At 42.2% G+C, this 27683-nt stretch overlaps 1 protein-coding gene across 1 annotated transcript in view; it reads right to left on the bottom strand.

Moving 5' to 3' along the window:
• Window positions 1–27683, bottom strand: part of LOC144798256 (monocarboxylate transporter 13-like) — a 220835-nt gene that overhangs the window by 14934 nt on the left and 178218 nt on the right. The window contains exon 4 of the mRNA XM_078669015.1: window positions 5414–6199. Coding sequence (XP_078525141.1) covers window positions 5414–6199 — 786 coding nt within the window. The remainder of the gene's footprint in view (window positions 1–5413; window positions 6200–27683) is intronic.

The following is a 27683-nucleotide window of genomic DNA, read 5'->3' as shown; positions in this document are numbered from 1 at the left end:
CAACCCTTCCATACCACACGCTACTACAGTACAAGTGACATCTAGAACCATATGAAATGCATACCCCCCAAACGTGGTACTAAGATCACAAAGCATAGATAACGCAACCCACATCGCACATAGAGGTGGAGCAGACAACCGAATAAATGACAAAAAAAAGGATCTCGGCAAGGAGAACCGATCTAAAACACGGAAAAGCAAAACGCGAACCCCAAAATAAGCAAGTGAGCACTCCTAATATGCCACCCCAGACTCAGAGAGAAATCAAAGAGCTTCAAACACAAATAGGCAACATGGCACAAGACATAATAAGCACTCTGCAAGCGATGGAAAAGTTACTCGAAATCATGGTAAACACTCACTCTAGTTGAGCACAGCCAAGAACTAGTACACAACTCTCAAAGAAAGAGCAATGAGACGGCCATGCCATTATCAAATAGGCATAATCGACCAGAGAGGAATCGTAATTACTTATCGGAAGAGGAAACCCTATCCTTACTCTGGGCGTATGAGCCTACGGACCGCAGTAGAGGGGAGGAAATTAAAACAGTCCTGATCGACGCTAATAGAACATCCATACAGAATGAAAGGAAACCCAACCTTAACAACTTACAACATGTCCTGCTAATCACCGACTCACAAAAACTGAACCCAAGTAGCTCAGGGAAACCTCTGATATGACTACTGCTCAACTGTCGGTCCGCAGCAAAACATGCATCAGACATAGCTGACCTCATTATTAGCAAGGAAATTGACATGACAATCCTTACAGAAACATGGCTTTCGGATTCCTCGTCTCCATTAATGGATCTCCTAGTACCCCTCAGTATAACATTGTGAGACTAGATAGACTAAAAAAGACAGGAGGTGGTATAGCCTGCATTCACCGATCGGATATAGAGGTCAGCCAAATATAATCTGACCCACTCGAATCCTGTGAATATCTCGGTCTCAATATAAGATCGGCAGACCTGCATGCGCTTTACCACCCACCAGGAAATAATGCTACTTTCATAGACCAGTTAATGGAGATCATAACGGCTAACTCTAACACTGACGCTAATAACATATTCCTAGGTGATTTTAATTTACACTGGGACGACGGCAATGACAAACAGGTCAACGCTCTCAAAGACTTTTTAGTGAAGCTAAACCTCACCCAAGCATGCACACAGCCAACACACTCGAAAGGAGCTACGTTAGACTGGATAATATCGAGAAACAATGATACTTCAATCCTGTCAATTGTTCCGTGCAACTGGTCGGATCACCATGCCATAATCTTCCTGATACCCACTTTGAAAAAGAACAAGACCATGCAACCTATCAAACTCAAAAAATTGACTCGGGACACTAAAGACTCGAATATTAAACTATGAGTAGAAAGCTGTGAGAAGGACCTAAATCCACCTAACAACCTGCAGAATGTGAATGACCTAACAAATCACTACACTACATCAGTAATGAATATAGTCCACACCACCATGCCACTAAAACTGAAAAGAGTCACAGAGAAGGTTAAAAATCCATGGTTTAATGGGACACTAAATGAAGACAGACGGAAACTGTGACTGGCATAAAGAAAATTGAGACAACACTCATCATCCCCCGAACTGACATCCCTAAGAAAAATCAGAAACGAATACAACAAAAAGATCCCCAATTCCAAAAAGGAATTTATTAGATCGGAATTGGATAACGCCAAAAACAGACCACGGAAACTATTCGAAATCTTAAAGCAACAATTCAATAAGCTGGCCAAATCCGCCCAAGAGACTACTAAAACGCAACTAAGTTGTGAAGAATTCTCAACATTCTTCACCGATAAGGCCAACACGCTTGAAAGAGAGCTCAGGAGAGCAGCTGATAACCTTCCCAACCAACCAACCTCAACGATCAATACCACTTCGAAAATTGTCTATAATAAGGCAAAAAACAAGGCACAGTGGGATACCTTCAAACTATATGACCAGAATACCATCGCCAAAACGCTCTCCGATATCAAACCTAACAACCACTACAATGACCCACTCCCTTCAAAATGCCTGAAAGAAATCAGCCATATTGTGATTCCAATATGGACGAAAATAATAAATGCCTCTCTATCCCAAGGGATCCTTCCAGAATGCCTAAAAACAGGTCAAGTCGTCCCCATCATCAAAAAACCTACAGCGGACCCGGCAGATCCTAATAATTTTTGCCCAGTGACCAACAGTCCATTACTTGCCAAACTAATTGAGAAATGCGTGCAAAATCAACTGAGCCAGCACATCGTCAATTTCACGCTACTGGACGACTGCCAGTCGGGATTCAGAACAGGACACAGCACGGAAACAGCGATCCTACATTTTGTCGATGGCGCACTTCAGACCCTAGATCACAATCGCACATGCCTACTAATCCTCCTTGACCTGTCATCTGCATTTGACATGGTAAATCATGAAACATTACTGACCAGGCTCCATGACAGGATGGGAATGTCTGGAAATTTGCTGAAATGGTTTGAATCCTACCTTCAGAATAGAACGCAAACATTCCTGGTCAACCAATCACTTTCACCATCATGCCCTAACTTTTTTGGTGTCCCGCAAGGTACTACATTGTCTCGATCACTGTTCAACATGTATGTCGAACCTTTTACAAAAGTTCTCCGAAACTCAAAGATATCCTATCACATGTACGCAGATGACACGCAAATATATATCAAGTTCGTGTCTCTGGAAGACATCAAGTTAATTAATGAGGCCTTAAAAATGTCATTACAATGGTTAACGAGCAATCATCTGAAGCTAAACGCACAAAAACAGAATTCCTACTAATTTCACCACCAAAGAACCATACAGAAGTGAAGGAATGGTCCAAACTGATCACAGCATTAAATTGCACTACTACTCTAGTTGACTCAGCAAAATCACTAAGAATCACGTTGAATGAGAACCTAGGCATGAAAGTCCACATTAAATCAATGGCAAAAAGTGCCCATTTTCATTTGAACTATATTAGTAAAGTGAAACCATTCATTTCTATGGCGGATCTCAAACTGGCAGTCCAATCATTAGTTATCTCGATGATTGAATATGGATGTACAACCTTAGCAGGTCCACCAAAAATCTCCACAGCACCACTAAAAGCATGCTTCAATGCAGTTGCAAGACTCATCACCGGATCGAGGAAATTCGACCATATCTCTCTACACCTGAAAGCATTAAACTGGCTACCATACGAGGCCAGAATTCAGCTACAAATGGTATGTATCACCCACAAAGCGCTCCACTACGATACACCAAGATACCTTGCACAGAAAATGTAATTATCAGGAGGAAGCAGACCAGCCAGGAATGCCAAGGAGCTATCGTTGAGACCACCCATTTTCAGGAAGAGGAAAACATATGACAGAGCTTTCTCAGGAGCAGCCCCCATAATCTGGAACTCACTCCCTCCAAACATTAGGAAAATTCTAAACACAGCAACATTTAGGAGGGAAGATAAGATCTTCCTGATGAGTAAGTTCCTTACATAGGTAAGACAGTTCATCCCTAGGACCGTGACAGAGATATTACCAATACAGAACATCAATGTAAGTAAAGAGAAAGTTACCAGCGGTGCGACTCTACTCCTGACACAGGACTGTAGAACGCAGATTGCACAGGATGAAGACAGTTAAGAACTTTTGCACACTGGAAGTCCCAGTACACCTTGACACCAAGTTGTATCCTAAATCTACCTCATGTCACTGTGTATATATTTTTATGCTTAACTCCTGAAGGCTATATACTTACCTACCCCATATCATTATGAATCGTTATATTATATAAGTTCTATCTCTAACATACCGCATGTTATGTAAAGCGCTCTGATACCTAAGGGTCTTGTTCGCGCTATATTAAAGTCTATAAATAAATAAATAGGGGAAACACAGTACACTTGTAGTACTGGCCACAAGCTCTTCATTCATGCTTTCACTACTAAACATTCAGAAAGGACAAACCCTAGAATTTACAAATGGATGTTGGGGCTAGAAGGCTATAACTTTGACATGGAATACTCACCTGCACTGAAGAATATGGTTACCAATTGGGTATTCGGCTTACCAGTGACAGATACAGAAAAGGAGAGTAGCACAATTGATGATGTGGCTCTGAATATGAGGCAAAAACGTTTTACCAAACATGAGTGAGATGTGGAATATGCGGAGGATGATAGGTATCAAAATCAAAATCAACCAGTATATAGTAGATGATTGACCTAAGAAAAAAGCTTTAAAACATCAACTCAAACAATATTGGGATGAGAGAGATTAATTATGTTTGTATGAAGGAAAAATTCTGAGAGTTAAGATTATAGTAGCCCCTTTAATAATAATGTATGGTGGGAAAAGGTATCCATAGTGGATCCATTCCACAGGGAATTGGAAAAACATAGTGCAGAAGGTATGGAAGTACCAAGAAATGTGTGAGGAAAAGTGTGGCAAAGACCGCACTATGGAAAAAGACATCCGGAGTTTGGGTCTACATAGACCAGGGCAAAAACAGGCCAAAAGGATACATTTTTCAGATGATCAAAAAATGGTGGTATTTATGTGATTATATGGCGAAGATATGCAAATCCAAGCTCTGTGATCCTTATTCGTCAAGGGCAAATGGTTAATTCTAACAAGACAGCACGGAATAGACCACTGAGTAATTAGAACTAGGACGAGGAGGCCAACCAAAATTCCTACCTGTTGTAAGGACTACCAACTTAGCAAATTTACCCGAATCCTCTCAATATCTAGTGTTTTATATATTACCCCCGTAGAGGAGGAGAAACTCAAATAAGTAATGTTACTTACCCTATTTTTAATTCTTCTTTCCCCCCGACCTTTTGGTTTACTCCATGATATGTTGCCGGAGACACTGTAGGAGATCCTACTGCATGCGGACAGTTAGAGAAACAGATGGCGATTTTTCTGACCAGAGCTGTTGGGTGTTGGTGATATTTCTTGCATGTTCAAAAGAACTCTTCACTTACCTCACATAAGTTGCTTTTAACTGGTCAAATAGAATGTGAAGTCCTCACGTGCAAGGAAATGCCCTCATCACCATTTGATATGCTCTCAGAAGTGGTTCATCTAATACTGACTAGCCCATTGTATGAAATTTACAAGAGTAATGTGTTAGTGTGCAGTGACTAGTGTTGTCACAGTAAGTGCATCAGCACTGTGGTATTGAAAAAACATCCTTCTACAAAATAAATTTGATATCTCCTAAACGCATCCAAGTCAAATAGTTTTTATACATTTATTGAGTGTGGATCATTTCCACTTCTTCCTTTCTGACGTCCTTCTAATACAACTGCTATTTGTCACTCCTCTTCTGCTAAATTCCTGACTTGCCCTTTGCAATATGATTTGCTTAGTTCCAATTCATTTTACCTGAAAATGGGGGACCCAGTAGTGCAGCAAAGCCAGTGACCATCATGGAGAGCCCTACAGCACTGGTCGTCCTCGCAGTGGTCACCAGATCGGGCAGCGTAGTATAAAACATTGGTGCAAAGGCACCAGCGTTAAGGCCGTAGAAGAGCCCAAGGGCCATGATGCCCTGGAAGGTGCTGCCAAGGGGCAAGAGGAGCATACTGAGACCAGTTATTGAGGCCCACAAAGCCGAAAGCTGCAGCGATGAAAGTAGCTTGAGGTCAGCAAACCAGCCTGATAGGGGGCGAGAGCACATGTCTGCTAGACTTGTCACCGACATGAGAAAGGCTGCCTCGTAGCTGCTAAGGCCCAGGTCTTTCCCGTGTGACACCAGGTGGACGTAAACCATGAAGGTACCAGTAGAGAAGAGAAATGTGCCCAATTGAAACATCACAAAGCCACGGTTCCGGTACAGGCTGAAGTTCAGGTCAGAAGTCAACTTGTGCAAGAACAAAGCACATTTGCTGCGCTTTTCTGCTTCTCCGTTGCCATGGTTGTGGTCTTGCCTCACACAGACAGGCCTAAGTAGAGCCCCACAGATGCACAGGTTCAACTGTATTGCTGAGAGGATGAGGAGGGCCCCTCGCCAGCTGTAAATGTCAATGAGAAATTGGAAGAGTGGTGAGAAGAAGATGGTGGAGAAGCCATTTCCAGTGAGTGCCAAGCCCAGAACCAAGCCCCTTCGGCGGAGGAAATGCTTTGGGATGGCGCCCATGGTTGGTGAATATACCAGAGCCCAACCGAAGCCTGAGAGGGAAGAAAACAAAGATTGTTATGATCTGCCTCAGTTATAACACACATCCACCACTTGTGCCATGTTCCTTCTCTCATTGTGCTTCCCTAGAGTAGTCCAATTAGGTCTCTGGGGAATCGCCTTCACACATAGATGCACAGTTGCGCACTAGCTCACATACAAACACACAAACAAACAAACAAACGCAAGCTCCCAAGGGATACCCAGTTATAGATTCCTGTAGAAATCAGAAGGTCCGGGACAGAGAAATTAAGAATAACTTTATTGAAGACCCTGGCACCAAAAACAATGGAAAATATACATTACATTAAAAAACAAATAAAGTGGAATGATGATGGCAAGAAAACTGAAGAAGCATGAGACAGGGAGGGAAGAGTGTGGAGCAAAAGTAAATAGAAAATATACATGACAGTCGACTAATTATTGGGAAACAGCCTTTATAATGCTGTCTTTACCATGCAATGTGTATACCAAGCAATGTGTTTACCATGCAATGCCGTTACCACATAGGTACGTTTTTGTGCCTTTACCACACATGGAAAGTATTTGTCATTTTCTATCTTGCCATGGATAGCACTGTGCTAATTCTATGCTTAAAAACTTTGATAGAAAAACAGACATTTTAGGTGAGCAGATCTAGAGAGTCGCTGGTGTTGAGAGTGCTCTAACAGGAGCTGCTTCCCACCTAAACTTGAGAACTACCGAGAGTTCTCGCCTTCTTTTTTGCATAATTTATGCGTCACTCTATGCCTGAAGGGGTTTTGTTTTGACTTAATACTGGGTGCTCCCTTGTGTCTGAACAAAGCTATACCGCTCTGAAGAGCTCTAATTAGAGCGAAACACTGTGTCAGGGGTTACTTTGACTCTTTTCTGGTTGGCTTGAGTTGGTATTTTACCAATTCAAAGCTGTAATATTGTGCCTGGAGTGATAAATGGCTTTTGTCTTTTTACAGCTCGGCAAGGACAGCACTGTACTAGCCCTATGCTTAAAGACTTTGCTGAATAAATGGCAAAAGACTTTGTCATTTTCTATCTCGGCGTGGATAGCACTGTGCTAATCCTATGCTTAAAAACTTTGATGGAAAAACAGACATTTGAGGTGAGCAGATCTAGAGTGTCACTGGTGTTGAGAGTGCTCTAACAGGAGCTGCTTCTCACCTAAACTTGAGAACTACCCAGAGTTCTCTCCTTCTTTTTTGCATAATTTATGCATCACTCTATGCCTGAAAGGGTTTTGTTTTGACTTAATACTGGGTGCTCCCTTGTGTCTGGACAAAGCTATACCTCTCTGACGAGCTCTAATGAGAGTGAAACACTGTGTCAGGGGTTGCTTTTACTCATTTCAGGTTGGCTTGAGTTGGTATTTTACCAATCAAAGCTGTAATATTGTGCCTGGAGTGATGAATGGCTTTTGTCATTTTACAGCTCGGCAAGGACAACACTGTACTAGTCCTATGCTTATAGACTTTGCTGAATAAATGGCAAAATAATTCGTCATTTTCTATCTCGGCATGGATAGCACTGTGCCTTTATAATGCTGTCTTTACCATGCAATGTGTATACCAAGCAATGTGTTTACCATGCAATGCCGTTACCACATAGGTACGTTTTTGTGCCTTTACCACACATGGAAAGTATTTGTCATTTTCTATCTTGCCATGGATAGCACTGTGCTAATTCTATGCTTAAAAACTTTGATAGAAAAACAGACATTTTAGGTGAGCAGATCTAGAGAGTCGCTGGTGTTGAGAGTGCTCTAACAGGAGCTGCTTCCCACCTAAACTTGAGAACTACCGAGAGTTCTCGCCTTCTTTTTTGCATAATTTATGCGTCACTCTATGCCTGAAGGGGTTTTGTTTTGACTTAATACTGGGTGCTCCCTTGTGTCTGAACAAAGCTATACCGCTCTGAAGAGCTCTAATTAGAGCGAAACACTGTGTCAGGGGTTACTTTGACTCTTTTCTGGTTGGCTTGAGTTGGTATTTTACCAATTCAAAGCTGTAATATTGTGCCTGGAGTGATAAATGGCTTTTGTCTTTTTACAGCTCGGCAAGGACAGCACTGTACTAGCCCTATGCTTAAAGACTTTGCTGAATAAATGGCAAAAGACTTTGTCATTTTCTATCTCGGCATGGATAGCACTGTGCTAATCCTATGATTAAAAACTTTGATGGAAAAACAGACATTTGAGGTGAGCAGATCTAGAGTGTCGCTGGTGTTGAGAGTGCTCTAACAGGAGCTGCTTCCCACCTAAACTTGAGAACTACCCAGAGTTCTCTCCTTCTTTTTTGCATAATTTATGATTCACTCTATGCCTGAAAGGGTTTTGTTTTGACTTAATACTGGGTGCTCCCTTGTGTCTGGACAAAGCTATACCTCTCTGAAGAGCTCTAATTAAAGCGAAACACTGTGTCAGGGGTTGCTTTTACTCATTTCAGGTTGGCTTGAGTTGGTATTTTTACCAATTCAAAGCTGTAATATTGTGCCTGGAGTGATAAATGGCTTTTGTCAATTTACAGCTCGGCAAGGAAAGCACTGTACTAGTCCTATGCTTAACCCCATGCGTGCGGCGCATTTTCCCGCTGTGCGCTGCCTTTTTCAAAAACACGCGGTTCATGACGAGCTGAGCTCGTCATGAGCGTACGAGAGGCGTAACTCATGACGAGCTGAGCTCGTCATGAGCATCGAAGGGGTTAAAGACTTTTGCTGTATAAATGGCAAAAGACTTTGTCATTTTCTGTCTCGGCGTGGATAGCATTGTGCTAATCCTATGCTTAAAAACTTTGATAGAAAAAGAAGAACAGACATTTGAGGTGAGCAGATCTAGAGTGTCGCTCCTGTTGAGAGTGCTCTAACAGGAGCTGCTTCCCACCTAAACTTGAGAACTACCCAGAGTTCTCTCCTTCTTTTTTGCATATATATATATATATATATATATATATATATATATATATATATATATATGACTTCTGTCAGGGGAGCAATTATATATATATATATATATATATATATATATATATATATATATATATATATATATATATATATATATATATATATATATATATATATATGCATATGACTGAAAAAAAACAAAGGTTAAAGTGGCACAATAGTTAGGTGAATATGTCGGTGCCAACATAATGTTTTGAACTAAAAAGAAAAATGCAGAAATTCACCAGTTATAGTTCGCAGCGCTAACTATAACTTGGGCCCCTCCCATGCAGGATTTAGACCTCACATATTACATATCTCATGACATGTTCTATACAATCATTTACAATATCACTGATGACATCTAAAATTACATCATTGATGACATCACCTTTGGCAGTATGCAGTATGGGTTGGTGGCAGGACCTGGCCTGGGGCCAGACCCTGCATCCAGTACCCTGTAAGCAGCTAACCCCCACCGGGGAGGAGGTAGCGATGCCCCCTCCCCAAGTCACTATTGGCCCGAGGACACCATCCCCCAGGTCAAAAAATATACTATTAGTGGAGGGAGACGTGTGTTCCTCCTCCTCCCTGTGCCTTAAGAAGGCCAGAGAAAACCATCCCGAGGCAAAATACATTACCTTTAGGAGAGGGGGCATTTGACCACTCCACCCTCAACACAAATGGGCTCCAGGGACTCCATCCCCAGGGAAATACTTTAATTATAGGGGAGGGAGCACGTGGTCCCCGTCCCCTGATTCTTAAGAGGCCCCGGGGACCCCATCCTAAGGAATAAAATAATCGGATGTATGACGCTACACCGCATACTTTTACAATGCATACATTTACAACGCATTTTTTACAACGCAACATCCATTACAACACATTCTATTACAACGCATGCCATTACAACAAATTTTTAAAAACTACCTTTACAACGCATTCCATTACAAAGCATACTACCTTTACAATGCATACCATTACATTGCATGTATGATAAGTATTGGATAGTGTAGGGGTAAAAATTACGATTCTAACTCCAGGGGGGTGCAACAGTAGGGTAAGTGTTGGATAGTGTAGGGGTAAACATTACTATTCTAACTCCAGGGGGCTGCAACAGTAGGGTAAGTGTTGGATAGTGTAAGGGTACTATGCATTGTAATGTTATGCGTTGTAATGGTATGCGTTGTAATGACATGCAATGTAGTGATATTCGTTGTAGTGTCATGCGTTGTAAAAGTTGCGTTGTAAAGGTTGTTTCCCAAAATATTCTATATTAAAGGATGGGATGGGTGGAAGTCAACCCAAAGCCCAAATGGACCCTGAGGACCCTATCCTGATGTTTTTTTTTTATTATAGGGCAGGAGAGGCTTAAGAAGCTCTGAGGACCCCATCCACCGAGGCCATAGTTTAATCATAGGACATGGCATAGGACATGGCATTGCGTGGCCCACTCGATGAGCCTTAAGAGACCCAGAGGACCCCATCCCAGAGCCAAATACCTTACTGTTTGGGGAGGGGGGCACTCAACCTCCTCCCCAGGCCCAAATAGGCCCTGGGGACTCCATCCCTTGGCCATATTTTAATTAAAAGGAGGATTTTGAGTGGCCCCCGTCCCTGAGCTTTAAAAGACACAGTGGACCCCATCCCCGGAGCCAAATAACTACTGTTTGGGAAGGGGGGCACTTGACCCCCCCTGCCCAAGTCCAAATGTGCCCTGGGGACTCCATTCCCTAGGCCATATTTTAATTAAGACTAGGGGATTGCGTGGCCCTCTCCCTGAACCTTAAAAGGGCCCGGGACCACACACCCTGGACCAATGACCATAATTAAGGGGAGGGGACATTATTAAGACCCAGGGACCCCATCCAGGGGCAGAATTCCATAATTAAGGCAAGGGTGCAAGTGGCACTCCTCCCAGAGCCTTCTTGGGCCTCGGGGACCCTAGCCCCCAGGGGCCTAAAGTGGGTGTCACGGTGCCCTCCTCCACGATCCACAAGTTGGGGGCTGTGGGTGCAGCCCCGGGCCCCCACAGTCTCCATGCGTATTGGGAGAGCAGCTGCGTTTGTGTGCTCTCTCCGGATGGGAGCAATGTCTGTTTCACTCCTCGCAGGTTTTATAGGCAGGGTCACAGAATTCTGCCCTCACCAAGCAGGAGCATGTTTAAATCTTGTGCTTCCTCTGAGCATACATGCTTTCCCTGCCTGTACTGCTGCAGGAAGAGAAGGCATGTTTTTTCCCACTCTGTGGGAGATTTCAAAATGCTCCCACTAGGTGGGAGCAAACATATGTTTCCCTGCTAGTGCTAGTGCTGGAAAGAAAACTGCTCTGTCCTGGGGGTGGGGTACCAGGGACAGAGTACATGAGTCGGCCCTGAGTGTTCACAGTGCCATTCAAGGCTCAGGGAGGGGTATCATGTGTCACCACCTCCCTTTGAAGTTAATTTCAGCCCTGGGGATGGGGTACCTGGGGCCTACAAAGGTTCAAGGAGGGGGCCAACGGCCCCCCTCTCTTTAGGCCTCGCAATAGGCTTTACGAGGGTGCACACTCCCTCCCCTTATTCAGAACCAGGCCCCAGGAGATGGGGTCCCTGGGGACCAAAATGGTCTTGTGGAGTGGGACTGACTGATGCCCCCACCCCAAATATTTATAATTATAATGGCAGGCCACCCTTTTCTTTTTTTTGTTACAGGGAAAGTGGTCCCAGTGTACACTTTTTTTATAAAAACAAAACAATCCTTTATACTCAATTTGAAGTGAAAATAACAAAACAACAATTTTAAGAGGGCTGTTGTTTAATCACATCCTCTTCAAGGCAATGTATGACAAAAACCATCTTGCAATATACAATGTGCCCAGAAGGAAAAGGGGAAAGTGGGATGGGTAAAGTGATTAATGGTGAGGGTTAGGTTAAGTTGCCACCTTACTTGGTAGTAAGGTGGCAACTTAACCTACATCTATGAGGGATCGAAATGTCGACTTTTTCACATTTACCTATCCATGAACAACAGACTGTTATTACTGTGTTTCACTATATGGCTTAGGATTTATATTGTTTTCCCGTGTGGCTCAGCTAATATATGCATATTTGATGTCAAATGATGCATTCTATGACCTCACTGGATCTTTAAGTTCCTTTCCTAAAAAAACCCTAACCCTCACCATTAATCACTTTACCCATTCACTTTCCCCTTTTCCTTCTGGGCACATTGTATATATTGCAAGATGTTTTTTGTCATACATTGCCTTGAGGAGGACGTGATTAAACAACATCCCTCTTAAAATTGTTGTTTTATTATTTTCACTTCGAATTGAGTATAAAAGATTGTTTTGTTTTCATTAAAAAAAAGTGTACACTAGGACCACTTTCCCTGTAACATTTAATACCCAGGTCCCAGTACTTTTTGGGTCAAACCTTTTTATGTAATATCTTTTCTTTTTTTTGGAAGAATCTCGTAGGTGAGCTTGTAGTGACTGAGGTATTTTCAATGATTGGGTCGGTTATGACCGTTGCCCACCACCATCGCAGCATATTTTAGCCTAATACAGTGATATTTAGGCCTGTTTCTGACTTTACCTTGTTTTATGGCAGTGCTGACTATTGCTTTTGACATGCTTTCATGTTATCTTGCTTTGCAATTCATATAATCACATAGACATAGTGATGTGTAGACCTGAAGCTACAAAGAAGGGTTTGATTATGTCTGTTTCTGACTTCATCTTGCTTAATGGCAGGGCTTGCCTATTGGCTTTGGCATGATCTTATGCCTTCTTGCCTACTAATTTTGGCTCTTTGCAGGAGTAGAGGCCTATGCTTGAGAAACTCCATATTCTAAACTGCTGCCATCATCTGAGCCTCTTTAGGTGAGAGGTTATGTTTTAATTCCTAGTTGTTATTCGCTCTTGCTAAACTAGAGAGGACTGGTTCTTATCAGAGGAATGTGCTCACTCCATGCCGGAGTCATAGCAAACACCTGGCCAGCTGCTGTTGTGCTCTCGGTACGAGGTAGTACAGGTATCTGTTAAGAAAAGTAGGAGGATTGCATTTTATATTAGAGAAAGGATCCGAGAGCTCTCAGAGAGAGTGTGAGTTAGTCTGGTGGTTTGGCGGTCTGGCGATACATCACGGTGCAGACGTGCAGTCGTGACTGTGGAGCAGAGAGTCCTGACTGAACCAGAGGAAGAGAGATGTATAGAAACTTGGTGAGGTGTACCACTAATTCTTATTTTCTAACTGTCTATGCTTAACTATTATTTTTATTTTCAGATTCTACATATATGTATATGTTAGTAATTGCTATTGTGAAGAATGTCAACTGTGATGTTTAGTTATTTCTTTCTTTTGTCATTCTATCATTATGTAATAAAGAAACCCCAGAGCATATAATTTGTCTGTATTCCTTGTGAGGGAAGGTCGGGCCCCTTTTTTACCAAGTGCTTACAGAGGGATGGGTAAGTTTCTAATGGGTAGTTGTTCATACGGAAGGGAAATTGGCTCCCAGCAGGAATGTCTAAATTCTAAGTGTTTCATCCCAGCATAGTGGAGGAGGTATGTGTTTGTTTTGTTCACCGGAAGGGTTGTTCGCACAGTGGTGCATTGTTTGTTTGCACAGTGGTGCGTTGTCGTGCAGTAGCGCGTTGTTTCACCGGAAGGTGTTGTTCGCACAGTGGTGCGTTGTGTTGCTCTTGTTTGCACTGAGGGTGCGTTGTGTTGCTCTACATACCCTCCTAACTATGGCTATAGACTTGCAGTATTTCTATCTATCAGTGTTATTCCTTTCTCAGGTAGGTATTCTAAAAGTGTGGTGTTTTTATGAGTCCTGAGAAGGGCTGTGGTAAGTAATGGCCTGGTAACTGACAGAGGCACCAAAATATACGGAAAACCGAGTCATTACATCTTGGCGTCGTGACTCACAGGATTGAAGGGTGGAGTGCAAGGGGATTGCCTTACATCTTGGCGTCGTGACTTTAAAGGATTGAAGAGGTGGATTATGTTTTCTAGGAAAACAAAGGTTGACTCTAAATTGACAATGGAAATTCCCAGATGGGAATTGACTCCATATGGAGTACTGGCTCATGAGTGAGCTACTTGTGCTTTGTTGAGTGAGAGTGTGAATCTCTGTGTTGAAATGTTTTGTATAAAGGGTTTTGCTGGAGGTCAGGAGAGGTTAAAGCTGTTTTTCATCTGAGACAAGAGAAGGGTTTTTAGACTGTGTGACATGTGCTTCCTTGAAAAAAAAAGAAAATATGAAGGTGCATGCAATCAAAGGTGGGCTGTTCAGTGTGGTTTTAGTTTGGTGTATTCCATCTAAGAACGGAAATTTCACAGCTCTGGGCTGTGAGCAGTTAGGGAAAAAAAAGGATTTATAAAATAGAAGAAAAAATATTGCAACCGTGAACTGACTCGTTCTGACCTTGGTGAGATAACATTTTCATTCCATAGCCTTTCTCTCTCACGAAGCTCTTGTAAGGGAGGGGCCATCCCAGCTCCTCACCACAGCAGAATGAGACACCTTATTTTAGATGGATGTTCGGGAGATTTACAAATGAGCAGGCTCCCCCGCCCCCCATGAGGAAGGAGAGTCGCAGAGCAGATAGGAGCAGACGAAAGTCAGCAGGCGTGCATGACACTTTGGCCTTGTAAGAGATAAGATGCAGGCCGGCAGCAGGGAGCAGAACTGTCTCTGCTTGTTATGATTGCCAATGGTCCGCGAAGCCTCTGTGAAAGAGGGGTTAGCTAGCTAGGAGCGAGTGAAGAGTGAAGCAAGCTGCCCCAGCCCTTCTGACTGTGTAAGAAAAAGTTAGATTTTACCCAAAGAAACTTAGAGGATATAGTGCATGTAGTCACCTCGGCATGCTTTGGCAAACTCCACATGATAAAAAAGATATCCCCCTTTCTCCCCACTGAGTCACTGAAGACAGTGACGCACGCCCTGGTCACTTCGCACTTGGACCACGCAAACAGTTTGTATGTAGGACTTCCAGCCTACCTTCTCCACAGACTGCAGATCGTGCAGAACGCCGCAGCCAGGCTGATTTGTACGGTCCCCTACCGGCATTCCATCTCACCTCACCTAAGGAAGCTTCATTGGCTCCCTATCACTGCGCGCATCAAATTTAAGGTCCTTGTACTGGTCTTCAGGGCTTTGAATGGAAAAGGCCCCAGATACCTCAGACACAGGCTAAAGATAGTCCATTCGTCTCGTGATCTCAGATCAAACCACCTCCGTCTCTTGCTCCCTCCCTACCTATCCGTCTTCGTCTCATTGACACAGAATCACAATTCAGGGGCAAACTGAAGACTTTTCTATTTTCCAGCTGCTAAATTCTTTGTTCCTCCCGTTTACAGTCCTCAGCGCCAGGACACCCCCGTTGCGGGTAAGCCGTGCTGTCAATAAATGTAAAATAATAATAATAATAATAATGGTATTCTTAAACTATTCCCCAGATCTAGAGGAGGGCTTTGCAGACAGAAATTAAGATATTGGACTTTTAGAAATGTAAAAAAAAAAAAATTTGCTTTTTGAATTGTAGTTTATTGCAAGACAAGTGATACATGTTTATCGTTTCAGATTGCGGTGCCTGGGTGCGAGTGGTGCCTTCCTTCCCCCTTCCCCCCACCACCCAAAATCCCACCCCCCCATACCTCCCCCCCCAAGCCTGGAGCCAGACCAGACGGTGGACGGTGATGTCCTGTGGCAGATGGCGGACGGGAGCTGATAATCTATGGCTGACTGGATCGGATGGGGTTCTTCCTTGTCGAGGGGATACAGATGAAGATGGATGTTGGAGAGCTGTGACCCTACACAGATGGACTGCTTCTTTCCAAGCGAAGAAGGGATCAGCAGAGTGTGCTACAATTGGAACTGTCCCCTTTAAGTGAGGCTGACTTTGAAAGCATGAGAGCTGTGTGTCTTTCGCACAGCAGAACTGCTTGTGTAAAAAGTGAAAATGGAGGGAACTGTGAACTGGTTTTTCGACATGGAGTCCACCTGACAAGATTTTCCTTTTTTCACAGATAAGAACTCTTTTTTAACAGAGACACTTTGCTGCAATTAGAATAGATATTTTCTGGGCTACAGTTGGCTGCCTTGGCAGTAGAATTTGCAGTTTAAACATTAGAGGTGCAAATGACTCAAGCATCCAGATATTTCTGAATAATTTTTAGATATTTCACCTGAGTTATTGTTTTAGGTAATGCAGTCTTTGCCTGCTTCATAGTGATCATACGTGATGAAGTTAAAAAAAAAGAGAAAACCAGTAAGTTATGATCTGCTTTGAATTCAATGTTTTTGTGTAGCCACTTCAGCACGAGAGTTGCTGATTCAAAATATGCTTTTTAACAGTTGTGTTTTTGATTATGAAATGCAATTTTTCACTTGTAGGCATTCATTCAAATATGGCTTACAGTCTTGTGTCTTTCACTCTGAAAATTTAGTTTTAAATGGTTTTGCTTTTAAATGAGACATGCAGTGTTTCAATGACAGTCAGACCTTCAGTCATGATATTCAGTTGCTAGTTACTTTGCAATAATGCCAATTTTGCAGTTAAAAGATGCAGTGCTTCATTCATAGATGTGCCTTTAGTTCAGTGATTTCATTTTTGATATATGTGAATGATGATGTTCAAGGGTCATGGGATGCAATGTAGTGAATGAGCCACTTTAGTGGTCTGATGCCCTGTGATGACCCTCAATTTCCACCATTGTGTACTGACTTTAGTGTGCTATGTTACCTTAGCCTTAATGTAGGATGGTCTTGCATATGCTTATTTCTCTTCTGCTCTATAGTCTTGCCAAAGAATAGAAGATGTGGGATGTTGAGGTGCAGTGTTGTTGGTGATGATGCGCACATGTGCTCCATGGTGGATACTGAGGGATTAAGTGCATAATGTTATTTGAGTTAGGTGAATTGTGACTTTAGCCTATTGGCTTTGACGTGGTCTAATGTCATTCTGTTTTCCAAGTCTGAATCTATTAGTTTAGCTGCTTCAGTTGTAAGGATTCCTGGACTGACAATTTATAATGATAGGGCTATTAGTAGAATGGCTTGTCTTATGGTTAAGTCTGTTAACCACACCTTGATATCTTTATCTGATTTCCTGCTTGATATGCTTGGTGCTAGACTAGCTATTTTGCAGCGTGGGGTTGTTATTGATTTCCTGCTATTGAAATGTTGCTTTGGTCTTTCTGATCATTCTAAATCCACCTAGTCTCATATCATTGCTTTGCATGATTGTCATCTGCAGTTCAATAGACCCTTGACAAGGACTGTGGGATTAGCTCCTTGGGTGGTTACCTGATGCTTTGTTTTATCTTGGGTGGTGTATCTTTTAGTCATCTGTTTTTAGTTGCATTATGCTGTTGTATTCAATGTGTGCCTAGTCTTTTGAATATGCTTTGCCCTAGAACTGCTTTTGTTCATTCTGTCAATTATGGTTCTTATTATTTCAGTAATCGTTTGCATATTGTTTGAAGCTTCGATGGTGTTGGACAATGGTCATGGGTGGAATGTAGTGACCGAGGTAATTTCAATTATTGGGTCGGTTATGACCGTTGCCCACCACCATCTCAGCATATTTTAGCCTAATATAGTGATATTTAGGCCTGTTTCTGACTTTACCTTGTTTTACGGCAGTGCTGACTATTGCCTTTGACATGCTTTCATGTTATCTTGCTAGCAACTTATATCATCACATAGACATAGTGATGTGTAGACCGGAAGCTACAAAGAAGGGTTTGATTATGTCTGTTTCTGTTTCTGACTTCATCTTGCTTAATGGCAGGGCTTGCCTATTGGCTTTGGCATGATCGTATGCCTTCTTGCATACTAATTTTGGCTCTTTGCAGGAGTAGAGGCCTATGCTTGAGCAACTCCATATTCTAAACTGCTGCCATCTTCTGAGCCTCTTTAGGTGAGAGGTTAAGTTTAAATTCCTAGTTGTTATTCGCTCTTGCTAAACTAGAGAGGACCGGTTCTTATCAGCGGAATGTGCTCACTCCATGCCGGAGTCATAGCAAATGCCTGGCCAGCCGCTGTTGTGCTCTCGGTACAAGGTGGTACAGGAATCTGATAAGAAAAGTAGGAGGATTGCATTCTATATTAGAGAAAGGATCCGAGAGCTCTCAGAGAGAGTGTGAGTTAGTCTGGTGGTTTGGCGGTCCGGTGATACATCACGGTGCAGACGTGCAGTCGTGACTGTGGAGCAGAGAGTCCTGACTGAGCCAGAGGAAGAGAGATGTATAGAAACTTGGTGAGGTGTTCCACTAATTCTTATTTTCTAACTGTCTATGCTTAACTATTATTTTTATTTTCAGCTTCTACATATATGTATATGTTTGTAATTGCTATTGTGAAGAATGTCTACTGTGATGTTTAGTTATTTCTTTCTTTTGTCATTCTATCATTATGTAATAAAGAAACCCCAGAGCATATAATTTGTCTGTATTCCTCGTGAAGGAAGGTCGGCCGCCTTTTTTACCAAGTGCTTACAGAGGGTTGGGTAAGTTTCCCCTCTAATGGGTAGTTGTTGATACGGAAGGGAAATCGGCTCCCAGCAGGAATGTCTAAATTCTACGTGTTTCTTCCCAGCATAGTGGAGGAGGTATGTGCTTGTTTTGTTCACTGGAAGGTGTTGTTCGCACAGTGGTGCGTTGTTTGTTCGCACAGTGGTGCGTTGTCGTGCAGTAGCGCGTTGTTTCACCGGAAGGTGTTGTTCGCACAGTGGTGCGTTGTTTTGTTTTGTTCACTGGAAGGTGTTGTTCGCACAGTAGTGCGTTGTCGTGCAGTAGCGCGTTGTTACACCGGAAGGTGTTGTTCGCACTGAGGGTGCGTTGTGTTGCTCTTGTTCGCACTGAGGCTGCATTGTGTTGCTCTACATACCCTCCTAACTATGGCTATAGACTTGAAGTATTTCTAGCTATCAGTGTTATTCCTTTTTCAGGTAGGTATTCTAAAAGTGTGGTATTTTTATGAGTCCTGAGAAGGGCTGTGGTAAGTAATGGCCTGGTAACTGACAGAGGCACCAAAATATACGGAAAACCGAGTCATTACAGTGCTGAAGGATCTGGGCAAAACCGTTCAATTTTCTTTTTAAGTTCGGCCCCAGAGTGAGTCCCTCTAGGTCCCCCCACAGAGCCTAGGGGGGCAGGGTATCCTACCATGCCCCCTTATATTCTTTATTTCCAATAATTCCAGGACAGGAGACTAAGCACCTGAGTCCTCTAATGACTGGCAGCAATATTTTTCAAATTTTTGCTGTCAGCGAATCAGAGCCTTACTCCAGTGGGAGTCGCGTATAGGCCCAAGGAAAAAAAAGCTCCCTGAGCCAATCAGACTGCTCTATTTTTTAAAAATGGGTTGGAGGGAATGGCGCAAGTGTCCTTTGAACCCATCCGTCCAGATACCCAAATGTTTTAAACCATAACTTCCCATAAACTTCTGAACAGATTTGCACAAAATCATTAAAGAGCACAATCTGTGGACCACGCTCTAACATTCTGCAAAGTTTAGTGTAATTCCGTTCAGCAGTTTTTGCAGTAGTGCTGCATAAAGAAGTCTATGGAAAATGCAAAGCAATTTTGTGTTTTGGGACACTCTTATTTCTCAGCCCCCGTTTGACGTATCACCCCAAAAACTTCCAGGAAGGGGCTGTGGTGGATGAACTTTTTTGGAACATTTTCTGACGATTCATCAAACTGCGCCAACGTTATTAGCAAACCAAGAAGCGCTCTGTCTTTGGAAAAAGTATTTTTAGGGTTATGGGCTGGGTAGTGGTAAAGGGTAGTAAGGGTAATTTTAAGGGTTAGGGGTGGTAAGAGTAGTTTTAGGGTTTAGGGGTGGGTAGTAATAAAGGGTGGGAATTGTATTTTTAGGCTTCAGGGGTAAATAGAGGTAAAGGGTTTATATTTTTAGGGTTTTGGGGTGGGTAGTGGTAAAGGGAGTAAAGGGAAGTAAAAGTAATTTTTGGTTTATGGGTGGTAAAGGCATTTTTGAGGTTTTAGAAGTGGGTAATGGTAAAGGGCAGTGAGGGTAAATTCAGGATTTTGCCTGAGTCATGGAAGCAAGCCCCGGTGTCAGCCGACACTCCTGCAGCCCCGTCACTGGCAGGAATGTGAAAGGAAACGGGTGCCGTAATTTGAGGAACAAAAAGCAGTATAGTGCCCCAGAACTTGTAACCACACTCCACTTGGAGGTTACGTTGTTAGATTGGCAGTCCTACACACGGCAGCTGGAGTGGTACGGCCTCACTACGATTACCAGAAGGCCATGGTCATGGTCACACCCCCGGAGGCGGAGTAATCGAATCCTCAAAAGTGCCGCTAGAAATGCCGGAGCACAGACTGTTTATCCAGAGCCCCTGATGAAGTGGTTTATACGAAACGCGCTGGGCTTAATGTAAGGACTTTGTGGACAGTGCTGATGGTTCTACAACTGCTGCCTTGAATTAAAGAATTGGCGTATACCTACCTGTAGTGGGCTCTTCTGCTTACGGGCGACTTTATTTGGAATATATATATATATATATATTATTATTTTTTTTCACGAATAAACAAGTGAAGGCACTCCAGTCAGTAGTCCATTTCAAAGTTCTTTATTCAAAACTGTGTTTGCCTACGTGTTTCGAACCAGAGTTCTTGATCACGGCAGTTTTTTTACAGTTTGTCCCTCATCTATTTCTTTATTTATACTCTTGCTGCACGCAGTGCATTGTGGGATATGTGGTTTATAATGATTGTGTCAAATGTTACATATTAATTTCATCATGTCTTATTCATAAGTGTTTTAAGTTGACAAACTCGATCAAAATGGTCCTGTGGGTTCACCGTCCTATTTATCATCCACAACATGTGTTTATTCAGCATTAAGTATGTGATTTTACGACTGTTTGATTTGATGTGTTACGAGTATGTTTCATCATTTTAATGATTGTCCTCATGTACTTAATGTTTATTCGGCTACGCGGGGTATAGCCCCCTCACATTTTTATATGTCCTGATATATTGTACTGGGCAATTTAATTGGCTTATATGAATATACATTTTGTGCCATGTGTTATTATGTGTGGGAGATTTTTCTTTACTAGGGCTGAGTGCCCTTTGCACCGCTGACCAAGCAAACATTTTTTACATGAGGGTCTTTATGAAAAACACAGTACGAATTTCTGGCAGTTAATCATTTTTAAACATTCTACACCTCTTTTTCGACCTTTGTCCCTTGTCATTCTATACTTATTCAATTTTCAACGGAAATATTCTTACAAAGAGTGACTTTCTAATGAGTTTTTACATCATGTTCATCAATGAACATATAGTTCCTCATCCCCGTTCAGCCCCAGCCGTTGTTTGGTTTTAAATTTCATGATAAGTTTGGACTCCAGCCTTCTTAATTTAAGTTTCCTGTCTTCCCCTCGTTCATGTTGGGAGACAGCTGCCAGTCCCGAGTATGTTATGTCCAACCATGTTTTTCCCTCATGGCTTGCTATATGTTTAGCCATGGCATATGTTTGATCTCTGTTTGTTGTCGCACGGATGTGCTCCAAAATTAGCTTCTTCAGGGGACAAGTGGTACTACCAATGTACCTTTTTCCGCATTTACATTGTAACAAATATACAACAAATGATGTCTCACATGTGATTGTTTCCCTTATGATGAAGTTTTTACCAGTAGCATCTTGCAGGTTCTTTAGATTTTTTCCAATTTTACATGCTTTGCACGTTTGGCATTTTGTGAAACCACTGCGTCTGTTGTCTAGCCAAGAATTCGTTTTTTTGTTTTGAAAATGGCTTTGTACCAAAAGATCAGCAAGGTTTGGTGCTCTTGTGTGTGTTATTTTGGGGTGTGTTCCTATGTTTTTTCCAATGTCTGGATCTTTTCTCAATACATGCCAGTACTTCATCATGATTTGTCTAATTTTGTTACTTTCTTTGGTGTATCTTATTATCATGCGTGGTTGTTCTTCATTTGCTGCATTTTTTTCTTTTTTCTCTTTCTTTTGTTTCATGGTTTTTGTGGTTGTTGATTCTTCGTCACTTTTTTTGTTGCCTGTTTTGTTCATTAGTAAATCCGTTCTGCTTTTGTTTCTAGCTGCGGCTTCTCCTCTTACTATGTCCGTTTTTTGTATCCTCTTTGTATGAATCGTTTTTTTGTCTCTGCTAATTTTTTCTCCATTTCATTTTCTTCCGAACAATTCCTCTTCATTCGCAAGAGTTCACCATATGGTATGCTCTTTTTTAAATTAACCGGGTGAAAGCTTTGGCCGTGTAGTATACTGTTTGTAGCAGTTTTCTTACGGTGGGTAGTTGTCTGGATTTTGTTGTTTTTCACATATACTTTAGTATCCAGGAATTCCACTTCTTTTGCACTTAAGTTGTACGTGAATCTTAGGCCCAAGTCATTGTTGTTTAGTTTGTCAAAGAATTCCTTGAATTCATCTTCAGTACCCTTCCACAGGAGAAATAAGTCATCAATGAAGCGTAGCCACAGCGCTACGTCCGCCATGTGATGGTCGTTCTCCTCTCCCCAAGCCACGTATCTCTCCCACCACCCCATCACGAGATTTGCGTAGCTCGGGGAAAAGGAGACGCCCATGGCGGTCCCGCAGCACTGCGCATACACCTTCTTGTCGAATAATTTTTTTTTGTTATAGAGACACATGGTGATCATTTGTATCAGCATTTTTGAGTGTTGATATTCAGATGCTGGACGTTGTTGGAGGAAGTATTGAATAGCATTGATTCCGATTTCGTGGTCTATTGATGTGTATAGCGAGATTACATCTATTGTCACTAGGAGGTAGGTTGGTTGCCAATCTGTGTTTGACAGAATACGTAAAAAATCACCAGTATCTTTCAGATAGGAGCTTAGTGATGGTACAATCGGGGCTAGAAAATAATCCACATATATCGATATGTGCTCATAGAGACTGCCACAGCTCGATATTATGGGTCTGCCCGGTGGCTTGTTGAGAGTCTTATGAACTTTCGGAAGAAAGTAGATGGTTGGTGTGATCGGATTTTCCACCATAAGATATTTGCTTTCCTCTTCCGTCAGTAAGCCTTCATTTCTCCAAGTATCCAGTTTAGTTTTTAGGTCTGTTGTTAGGCTGATTATTGGAATTTTTGTGAAGATGTTATAGTTGTTGGTATCTCCCAATTGCCGTAATGCTTCCTCTACATAGTCTGTTCTTTCCATAATGACTATATTCCCGCCTTTGTCGGCGGGTTTGATTTCAATAGTGTTGTTGTTTCTCAGGGTTTGGATGGCCAAGCGTTCAGTTTTGCTCAAATTTTCTTTTTTGCCAGTTTGTGTGCTATGCATTCTTTCCAAAAACAACAAGTGATGGACTGAATGTGGATCAATGTCACACACTCCCCCAGTCAAAAGATCTGGGCCCAAATCCATCGTTTTTTTGCACATTGATCCACATTCTGTCCATCATTGTTGTTTTTGCAGTAACCGCTCTAAGTGTACTGGGGATGCTCAGACGTGAGTCCCAGGCACTCCACACCACTGGAGGCAAGCTAGCCGGGCTGATGAGAGGTGTTACCTCAAAACCGGGCCGGTCCTCGGATGCTTGTTTCCGTTCTGGGAAGGACATGGCTTTTGTAGTTCGGACTGGACTGTTCCCATGGGGCACAGGGTCAGCGCTGATTTGCATATTGCCATTGTCTAACCCAGGGTGGTGTGGAGTGGAAAAACGATGGATTTGGGCCCAGATCTTTTGACTGGGGTGAATGTGTGACATTGATCCACATTCTGTCCATCATTGTTGTTTTTGCAGTATGCATTCTTTCCAATTCCCCTAGCACCAAATCGTAGAAGATGTCTATTTTATTGCCTGGATATAGAATAGGACAGAATTTTGACTTTCCTTTGAAGTAAGTTACCGGCCTCTTTCCGGTCTCTACTTCCATTTCGTGTAGCATTTGTGTGTCTGTTATCTGTGAGCCTGTTGTTTCATTTGTGAGTTCATAGGCTACACGTAATTGTGGTATTTCCATTGCCTTGAAGAATTGTGGTTCATCATTTTTTTCTCCCTTATCTTTATTGTCCGCTTTCATTGCCGGAAATTTACTGAAGTGTTTTTTCAATTTGAGTTTACGTATATACTTGTATAAGTCAATCTTTGTTTCAATGATGTCTTGATGAATTTCAGGACAGAACGAGAGTCCTTTGTTGAGGAGATTACTCTCACTTGTGGTTAAGGTGTATCTTGACAGGTTGATGACTAGATCAGGAGTTTGTGTCAGATGTTGTGACCCCGAGTCTATTTTTTTGTTATTGTTCGATTCCGTAGATTGTATCCGCCGCTTTGGTTTCCGACTTCTCCTGGTTTTGCAGTTTGACTTGCTTGTTGAAAGAATCCCCTGCCTCTGGCACGTGTTCGACTTGTGCCCCGGACTGCCGGTCTTCCTTTGGGAGCTTGCTGTTCTTGATGTAACAGTTTCAGCTCATCTAAAAAAGAGAACTTTTTTGATCCCTTTGTTCTTTGTTCCCCGTCACTTGGCTCAGATTCCGTTTTGCTTATGGACGGTTGATTGGCAGTATCCGTACTATTCCATTGTTGTTTTATGACATCATATTTTTTAGCAAAGGTTAGAATTGTGCCGAATTCATAATCGTCCTCATCTCTGCGGAACTTTCTTAGCACAGTGGGTGGTGGGAGGAGCAGGTAGCCCTAGCAGTATCCAACACCAAGTGGGCAGAACACATCGTGGTATGGCGTCGATACATCAACGATCTCTTTATAGTGTGGAGGGGCTCCTCCGCACAGGCTGAATCTTTTATCAGGGATCTGAACATCAATAATTTAAATCTAAAATTTACTGCTGATATCAGTACCTCGGAGGTGCACTACCTTGACTTAAGGGTCTTCGTGAATAAGGAGAGGCTGGAGACGGCCTTATACAGAAAACCGACGGCCGGAAATAGCATACTTCATGCCAAAAGTAGCCACCCCCAAAGTTTGATCCGAAGTATACCTTATGGCGAACTTCTCAGATTAAAACGTAATTGCACACAAGACTCTGATTTCGCAAAGGCGGCTAAAGATTGTGTTTTGAGATTTCGAACAAGGGGATATGATCAGACTGTATTAGAGAAGACCTTGAAGAAGGTAGCTAGAATACCCAGAAAAGAACTATTTGAGAGAACACACAACAAAAAAGATCAATCATCTGAGATTAGTAATAAGTTTCAAATGATTACGACCTATTCAGATCAGGCGAATATCTTAAGAAAAATTCTCTAAAAAAACTGGCATATCCTCCGTACTGATCCCACAATAGGAAGTGATGTTCCCCTGAAACCTTTAATGACTTTCAGAAAACTAAGATCCATTAAGGACAAAATTGTACATAGCCATCTTGCACCAATAAAACCGAAAGTGAGTGGGACACTGAAAGATATGAAGGGATTTTTTCCATGTGGGAAATGTCGTGCCTGTGAAAACAGTAAATGGATACCTTCATATAGGATCCCTGGAATGTCCAAACTTAAACCAATCAGGGAATTCATCACATGCACAACACCTTATGTGGTTTACTGTCTTATCTGTCCCTGCGGACTCAAATATATTGGAAGTACCATCAAAAATGTCAAAATGCGTATATTAGAGCATCAGAGAGCTATTACGAACAAAGATTTTGTATCTCGACATTTTGCCCAAGTACATCAGAGTAACAGGGAGCTGTTACAATACTTTGGTTTGGACCATGTAGCCCAAAGTCCAAGGGGGGGGGATAGATTATTGAGCCTTCGTAGACTCGAGTCCCGCTATATTATAGATATGCAGACTAAACACCCATTAGGTCTTAACAGTGGGGAAGAACTTACTGTACATCTAGGGAGATGAAGGTAAACTCAATAAGTCATGTAAAGGAGTTGTGACTGTTTGACCTGGTCTTCACTTTTTGACAATATTTTTTACCTATTGGATTTGCTAATGTAAAAAGTATGGTTTGTCTTGGATCTTGAATTTCGTGATTAACTATGAAAAGTCATAACGTATGAATTCTCTCTCTAATCTCTTGTATATATATCCTCTCACATTTTTTCACTTTTTTTCACATTTTTTTCACATACATTCTGATGTTAATTCTGGGATTACGATCAGGATATGTGGTTTCTTTGCTGAATAGCCGATACACGGCATTATTTTCTGGAGTATTCCACATGATATAATACATAGAAAAAATGTAATTTTGACTAAAGATTTTTAGCTTTGATGCTTGTTGTGGGTGTCATCAACTCAGATGGGTAAAATCACTTGTATAATTAATTTTATTGTTCAGCGGACCTGCAGAGGATACATGAGTAAAAAGCCGGTGACATGCCGATACCCGGCAAGATCTATAAACTCGCACCGGCAGAAGCGGCTTTAATGTTAATATTACATTAAAAGGAAGGTAGTGTGAATTATTAACACACCTCCTTAATAATGGCCGCTATATTCGCATGTACCTCCGCATTGGCCCCCTGTCAGTCACACCGTGATGACGTGTATATAATGTTGTCAGGTGGTCCAAAAATTTAAACACTGTCGAAGGACATTTTGTCCGAAACGTGTCTGTCACTCTTGTTTGTGGGCTGAATAAACTTTTGGCTATTGACCCCTGGAGTGCGTTTAACGTTTTCTTGAAGGGAAGGCGACTGGAGCTATCATATAAATATTTATATATATATATATATATATATATATATATATATATATATATATATATATATATATATATATATATATATATATATATATATATATATATATATATATATATATATGATACCAACCCCTCTCAGTGAGAAGGAATGAGCCGCACACAATCACGATGGAAACCGGCAGGTTTATTTCATATTTACAAGCGCTGGCATCCCTCTATCCCTGAATGAATGAATGAATGAATGAATGAGGAGTTTCTTGTAACGCGCGTACTTAGCCCAGTGGGCGTCAAGGCGCCTAGATTAAATACAGCAACTTAAGGCCCTACCTAGTCCTATTTAATCATGAGTAGGCCTTCTTAAAGAAATACGTTTTTAGAGCCTTTTTGAAAGAGTCGATGGAAGGGAGAGTTTTTATCTCCATGGGGAGGGAGTTCCACAATTGCGGAGCGACGACGGAAAAGGCTCTGGCTCCCCATCTGACAAATTTGATGCGGGGGACAGCTAGTTGACAGAGTCCCGCAGAGCGCAGGTTTCTTGTGGGGGCATAGCGCGAGAGAAGAGAGCCAATGGCACTAGCAGGACCATCCATCAATGCTCTGTGGGTGAGACAGAGGATTTTGAAGGCGATTCTGTGCTGTACCGGAAGCCAATGAAGCTCCTTCCTGGCTAAGGTGGCAGAGGAGGCTTTGGGGAGATTCAAAACAAAGCGTGCTGCAGAGTTCTGAAGAGTCTGCAAACGGTGGATCAACCCTTTGTTGACTTCCATATAGAGGGAGTTGCAGTAATCCAGTCTCGAACCCACCAGGGCGACTGCAACCTGTTTACGCGCCTGGGGGGAAAGGTACCCACGGATTTTGTTGAGTACCCGGATCACACCACAGCA

This window comes from Lissotriton helveticus, chromosome 12 (assembly GCF_964261635.1).
Source record: "Lissotriton helveticus chromosome 12, aLisHel1.1, whole genome shotgun sequence".
NCBI lineage: Eukaryota > Metazoa > Chordata > Amphibia > Caudata > Salamandridae > Lissotriton > Lissotriton helveticus.
This window is presented reverse-complemented; position numbering and strand designations above follow the sequence as displayed.